A 7,500-nucleotide genomic window follows, 5' to 3' on the forward strand; every position below is an offset into this window, starting at 1 on the left:
AGACCAGACTGTGCATGACATTATAACATGTTAGATCAGAACATGTATGACATTATAACATGTTAGATCAGGTCATGGAAAGGATATCATTAATACTATGCCATTATCATAAGTCTTATTACTTTTGTAATGAGAAGCGGCTTTGGAAAAACACCACAAAAAACGCCTTGGAAGAACTCCACGTTAGTGGCAGGATCGTATTATTATTCCTTGTGGGGTATATAGACGACAGTAGATCTACGATCGGGTGCGTTCAGCGACGTGATAAGCATAGACTGATATCCGGATTCCTCCAAATTTCTTTAATTAGTGTTATACACAGCATTAGCGACTGTTTAAAAAGCTAATCATATGTGTTTGTGGTTTATAATATTTTTACTTCTGGTCGATGCCGTTGGGCCGTTGCTCCCATGTAAACGCCAGGATAAGCTATTTATAAACATTGACTCCACGTTTGTTCAAGGCAGAAAAAATCCCTTGGGGAGGTGGGATATTATTAGGATTAATATTGTTTTGTAATAACATTAATATTATGCTATTATCGTTAGTTTTGTTATTAGAAACGGCCTTGGGAAAACGCCACGATAAGGCTAACTTAACATCGATATACACCTCAACACGCAACCCCATTGACGTCAATGGCGGGGATAACCCCCTTCGCAGGGAAACCCCCTTCGGGAAGGGGGGAAATTAATTCGCTACAACCTTCAATGTGTGACCCTTAGTCCTCCTGTCAAGTCTGGTTGAGATTGGATAAGTTACGATCAAATGTATCGCAGTCAAAAATCTTCAGACATACAGACACCAAATTGTGTATTTTAGTTTGATATTGCCATTTATTCCTGAAATTATATCTGAAACCACAGCATTCTGACCTGTAAAGTTCACCTGATATTTTGAAGGTGCTCATTTGTTCTTGATCCATGTTACCACCTGTAATCCCCATATGCTAATCTGAACACAGCAATACTCCATAGTAACCCAAATTATTTCTAATTCGGTGACGAGTAATCCCATGGCCTGTCTAGTAGAGCCTGCTCCGGATTCCAATTTCCACTTGCATACAACAACAACAACAACAACAACAGGCATTTAAAGGCCATTTTCCCTGCTAGAGTGGGGGTTGGCCTTGCGGTCCCCATGACAATCTTCTCCATTTTGCCCTATTTTCTGCATCTCCCTTTGTTAACCCCCTTGCCCGCATTTCTTCTTCCATCACCTTTAGCCAAGTCTTTCTTGGTCTTCCCCGTCCTCTACATCCTTCTACATTCATTTCCATCACTCTTCTCAACCAGTCACTTTCATCCTTCCTCAACACATGACCAAACCATCTCAACCTGTTTCTCTTCACAGCATCCATCACAGGCTCTATTCACATAATCTTTCGCAATTCAGCATTTGTCTTCCTCTCTCTCAACGATACTCCACACATCCACGGAACCATTCGCATTTCCACCCTTTCCAGCCTTCGTTGCTGCTCTGTTCTTTACCCATTTCTCAATCCCATAAATCATAACACTTCTCACACATGCAGCATACACCTTTCCCTTCAGCTTCAACGACACTCCCCTCCTCATCAGCACGCCACTCAGTTCCCGAAACTTGTTCCATGCACATCTCACTCGAGCAACCGTTGCGAGTCTGATCCACCTTCTCCATTCAGCATGTCTCCTAGGTAGCAAAATGTTTTCACACCTTCCAGCTTCACGCCGTCTCCAAGATCCAACTCAACATTTCCTCCATCGGCAGCTCCCTCTGTAGCTCCCTCTGTGCACACCTTACACTTGAATGTAGCTGCCACACTCGTTAATGACCCTCTCAAACCACTACATTTTTGATGAACCCACTCAGCGCACATTGTACATTGAATGGAATTCACTCCGACACCCTTCCTGCACACAGCACAGGGCCACTTCCCAGTTCTTTCCACCTCACCACATGCTTTACCACTTGCCATCACCTTCGTTTTTCCGATATTCACTTTCAGACCTTTTGTCTCCATACATTCCTTCCACTTGTTCATCTTCTCCTTCAGTCCATCTTTACTTTCTGCAATCAACACCAGATCATCTGCATACAACAACTCCCACGGTGAACCCTCATTTACGTTCTGAGTCAGCACCTTCATCACAGCTACATATAGTGGTGAACTTGGTACAAACTTGCATATTTCAGTTTAAATGGAACATCTATCAAAGGTGCTGCAGTTTCAAATTGCCCTTATATTTTTACAAGAGGTTTGTGACACCATCTTTGGAGAACTGATTCTTCTCGACAACTGTGAGGTTGTTTTGCCTATTTCACAAACTCGACCCCAATTGTGTTTGTCTATTTTGTGGATGAGCACATTATGAAATGATGGACAACATTGTACATAGGATTTTAACTTGAGATTTCAGCATCTTGAGTGAAGTGCTCAGATAGGAACACCAAACAGACTATCCCCAAAACAGCAAATATCTAGTGTCACGGCTCTTTACCAAGACCAGCAGTATTGTCCCAAAACAGGCCAAATTCCCTGTGTTCCGCCAATTTGATCACAGTGATATTATACAAATGGTAACCCTGATGGTTTGATGATGAGCATAAAGTGGTTCAAATAGTTCTAGTCTGGCACCTAAGCTAAATATAGCATAACGATTGTGCATTTTGTGAGGAAAGCACCAAATTTGGCACACTAGTAGACTATCATATTATGAAAAGATCTGGATGTTGGGCCATCTCAGATTCAGAGATTTGATTTTTGCAAGATTTGCAGATTTTGCAGATTTGCAAACTGAGATTGCAACGCCAGGGACGGCCGACTCTTTCCTGCGAGCTGCCCACGTCACCCGCACAAGAAGAGCTCATCAAATCACTGCAGCGGCACTGCACATCCTGCAACAACGTGCGTATGAACGCCACTGTATGACATATGCTGATGATGCAGAAGACCTGCCTGAGTTCGAAGACTGGTGTCACCAGAGAGGAGAAGGCATTCCCAACTTTCAGTACTGGGCAACTGTGCTGGAACTAGAGATGTTGGTACTGGTCTACGTGCGTTCTCTGCGGCAGGCTTCATTCACGATGTACCTTGATGCCCTGACGGAACTGGTCCCCATGGTTCCATGCCTTAGACCACACACACTATGCCAGGTGGGTCCCTGTTCACCTGAGGGACATGGTTGCACTCCCAATGAAGCACCCAGATGTAGCCAGAGAATTCAGGGCTGGCAACTTCACTGTACAAAAGACGAAGAAGGTGTTCTCTTCGATCCCAATCGAATCGAAATCTTGCAAAAATCAAATCTCTGAATCTGAGATGGCCCAGTATCCAGATCTTTTCATAATATGATAGTCTACTAGTGTGCCAAATTTGGTGCTTTCCTCACAAAATGCACAATTGTTATGCTAAGTTGCCCCACCATTCTACATGATACTACCTTGAAATTTGCACTTTGCCCTATGTTGTGCTCTGATTTTCCTGGATTGTGACATCACTGTACCAATGTTCTTCTCCGTATGATACTTATCTCCAGTGGCATTTCAGAGGACATGGTCATGGACAACATAGCCCATTACCTCGTGCTCCCGAAGCGCTTCACTATACCACTGGTGAACAACCTGGAACTGGCTCCACTGCGCTTTCCACTTCCACAGGTAAATTTCCTGGGCTCATTCTTATGCTTTGAAGGTCCAAGTACTTTAGCATCTGTACTTGAGCGGTGGAACTGGAATCAAGTCTTGTTAGGTCAGCGAGTTTGTTTTGCACCTCATTAACTCCTTCACTGCTCCAAACACTACATCCTTATTGTGGTGCGTGTACACTTCCGATAGATTGTCGTGTCAGATGATCCGTTAGCACGGCCCCTCTGCGCCTCGTGTATAATACCGCCACAAAGGACCGAAAACGATGATTCAGACACTGCGTTCAATATAACCACTTTTCATTCCCCAGGATCACCCAAATGGAGCCAAACCTGGTGGCAAAATGCGGAGGAAAAAAGGTGGGAAGACATTTCTTATGATAAAAGTATGGAAAAACCCAGCTGTTGACAGACACAGATAGGGATGATGGGGAATGCAAACCTGTGGACAAGGAAATAAATAACCAAAGCCTAACCAAACTATGGTGCCAAAAATAAATAACGGGACTTGCACAACAATCAGGAATGAGTGAGTGAGGGCACGAGCCGGTTGTGGGTCCAGTATGGCCTGTGCATTTCCATAGCATCCGTCCCTGCCCCGCCCACCCCACTGCCTTGGTTTTATCCACAGCACAAAAGGTTACTGGTACTCGTCCGTTGGTCCTATGAGGTACCAGCAGAACGGCCAGGCCTACACGTGGTGCTTTGTGAGCGTCCATACTGCACTGTAAAGCACATTTTATCACACCGTTTCAGTGCGTGCGTAAAATGTGCAAATCTTCACCCAGCCATGCTCGGAAACGGGAGGTTTACAACAACAAAATTACCCTATCTGCTTTATAATCAGCACCTGCTTCCTCCTCATTGGGCGTTTAACATGACGACTTAGTGTGACAATCTCCCCAAGATACATACAAGAGTAATCCAAGCTAAGTGGTCACACGGTCAATCCTATTCTTACCACAATTCAACCTTGAAAAAAGTTTTGCGCTAGGGAGTATAACAATGATCCATAATGCATTCTCCAGCAACCAAACACTGCTTTGTGATTGGTCATTCAGCATAGTCCCCCCCCCCCCCCTCATTGGGATTTATAAGGGAGGGAAGGCAAGTAGTTTTTTTTTTTTTACTCCTGAGGAAGGTCATCAGATGCACGTGCCACATGTTGTTGATGGAAACGTTGAGGGAAGCAAAATTTTATTTGTTAGATTTTTAAGAGGTTGGAGAACGCATTATTGAGCATGTATGTATATACAGACTTGGCATTTAACATGGAATATTTTTTGGTGGGGGTGAACTTACTTTTCAAGATGTCTTAGAACCAAAAGTTCATTGGAATTATGTTGAAATTATTCTAGATTTTGTTAATGTGACCTTTAAAAGAAACAAGACCCACATTTGACATTTCGAAGCAAATAAATTGATCCTTGAAAGTGATGTAAACTGATATCGAACTCAATTCACGGACAGTACTGTGTTAAACTTCTGTACGTTTTCCAGAAGTATCTCTTTATTTTGCACATTAGCCAAAAAAAATTCAACAAAAACAAAAGCTAAATTATGACTGGGATTACGGACAGTAAAATTACAGTTCAGTACTTTGTGTAACCCTCACGAGCATTCAGGAGAGCACGTACACGTCGAGGCATGCTGTTCACGAGATTTGCCAAAGTTTGGACAGGAATCGCTTGCCATGCAGTGACAATAGCCTACTGCAATTCACGCACAGAGGTAGGCTGCTGGTCCAAGTTGTCGATTTGACGTGTTAATTCTGCCCACAAGTTCTCTATCGGATTCATATCCGGGGACATGGCAGGCCACTCCATATGCTCTACACCACGGTCACCAAGAAAGTGTTGGATCATGCGAGCACGATGAGGCCGTGCATTGTCATCTTGGAAGACAACGTTTCCTCGAAAGGCTGCACGAGCAAATGGAAGCAATGTTTCTTCCAGAATGACCCTGTACTTGAACTGGTTCAGGTTTCCATTCAGAACAACCAGGTCAGTTTTGCCCCCTGCATGAAAAGCAGCCCAAACGGTCACCCCACCACCTCCAGCTTGGACTCTTGGCACTATACAATCTTCGTTGTGGGCTTCATGCACTTTTCTGCGCACTCGGACGTGGCCATCTTGACGATAGACCAGAAATCTAGACTCGTCACTGAAGGTCCCATGATTCCAGTGTCCTGGCTGCCATTGACAGTGCTCTCTGGCCCACTGCAATCGGCGCTGGCTGTGTTGTCTGGTCAGGTGTGGCTTTCTCAGGGTACGCCTGGCACGATAGCCTGCTTGAACCAGTCGTTGGTTGACTAGCCTTCTGGATACAGGCACATTTGTCAGTTGCTGCCACTCAGCCCTAAGCCGATTAGCTGACTTGGTACAGCCATTGCAGACTAACCGGTGCAGCTGGCGATCATCTCTCCTTGTGGTTCTGTGTGGATGCCCTGGCTTCAGTATTGGAGTAGGGACACCCCTCTGAGTATTTCGTTTCAGGATCTTTGACACCTGACCTTGAGTGATGCCAAACTGCCGAGCAATAGCACGCTGTTTCATGCCAGAATTTCGTAAAGCCACCACTCCATGACAAACAGCATTGTCAAATTGATGGACCATCTCCAGAGGAAGCGGCAATAACTTTTGTAGACGTGCAGCAGTTGTTTTCCACTAATACAGAACGCAACAACCCTTATATACCCGATTGTGAAGCCAATCGTCAAATGTACCTGTCCGTACATTTTGTCACGCCACCTGTGATATAATCCTGTTATTGACTTCTTGCTGCGACAGACAATCAGTGACATGGTTCTTTTAACAAAGAAATCACCGAAGCGTAAAAGAAACTCACCAGATTGATGTACCGAGTTCAGAAAGTAAACCCAAGTCAAGAAAAAAAAAATATTCCATATTAAATGCCAAGTCTGTATATTTATTTATTTATTTTTTTCCAACACCATTCTTCACCTTTAAAATTGTAAAATAAAAGTTGGGGGCAGGTGTTTGGTGTACAAAGATGGTTGTAGGGTGAGGAATTAACGATTTTGATAATCATATTCTTATCTTTTAATGTCCCAACCTTTTAGATTCCCTTCAAGCATTTCTGAAATAAGGTTTCTGAAATCGAGATTTGCACTCATCGTGATCTTTGTCGTGTTTCACCTAGCTGGGTGTGTGTTGTGACACGTATATCCTGCCCCAGGGCAACAAAATGGCTCCACCTCTTACCGGCGTATTATTTATTTATTTATTTATTTATTTCTCTGACACAATGCTGGTGAAGATAATTTGTGAAAACGAATGAACCACATGACCCACCCAGCAAATAACACCATTTCAACGCACACTGCAACCCCACAATCAACGCTTCGTTTAAAACAAAATGTTAACAAGGCCTTAAATGATTTGCTATAGGAGTTGGAAGACTCGCTTTAAGACATTTTGTGCAGGTGATTCTTTTGAACGGTCTTCGTAGTCTTCGCTTCATAAGGTGTGTGTGCGTGTGCGTGTGCTTGTGCGCATGCGCAATGCTTTGCAAATGCAACGATGCGTTCTCAACTTCACACACTCATTTACCATTAAAGGCTCTACTAATCAAGAAAGGTGACAAATGGGGGCTCTGTGTTGCTGTGTCAGGGAGTTGTACGCATCCATCTGCTGGGAGCACGAGATCTGAAGAGTAAGGACAACCACCTGGTGATCAGGGGTAAATCGGACCCGTATGCTATGCTGAGAGTTGGAAACCAGGTGTATAAGAGCAAGGTCGTCAAATCAACGCTCCATCCACAGTGGAACGAGGTGTTTGAGGTTCGTTTAGCCTATGGGGTTGGTGTCCCATGGAATGATTACTGTAGACTGGATTGATAAATATGGGATCA

General features: G+C 43.9%; 1 protein-coding gene across 1 annotated transcript in view; it reads left to right on the forward strand.

The window, feature by feature from the left end:
• LOC137429622 (extended synaptotagmin-2) overlaps positions 1–7,500 on the forward strand; it is a 127,859-nt gene that overhangs the window by 64,621 nt on the left and 55,738 nt on the right. The window contains exons 8-9 of the mRNA XM_068119692.2: positions 3,519–3,639; positions 7,259–7,429. Of these exons, the coding sequence (XP_067975793.2) occupies positions 3,519–3,639; positions 7,259–7,429 (292 nt within the window). The remainder of the gene's footprint in view (positions 1–3,518; positions 3,640–7,258; positions 7,430–7,500) is intronic.

This window comes from Myxine glutinosa, chromosome 6 (assembly GCF_964187855.1).
Source record: "Myxine glutinosa chromosome 6, kmMyxGlut1.1, whole genome shotgun sequence".
Taxonomy (NCBI): Eukaryota; Metazoa; Chordata; class Myxini; order Myxiniformes; family Myxinidae; genus Myxine; species Myxine glutinosa.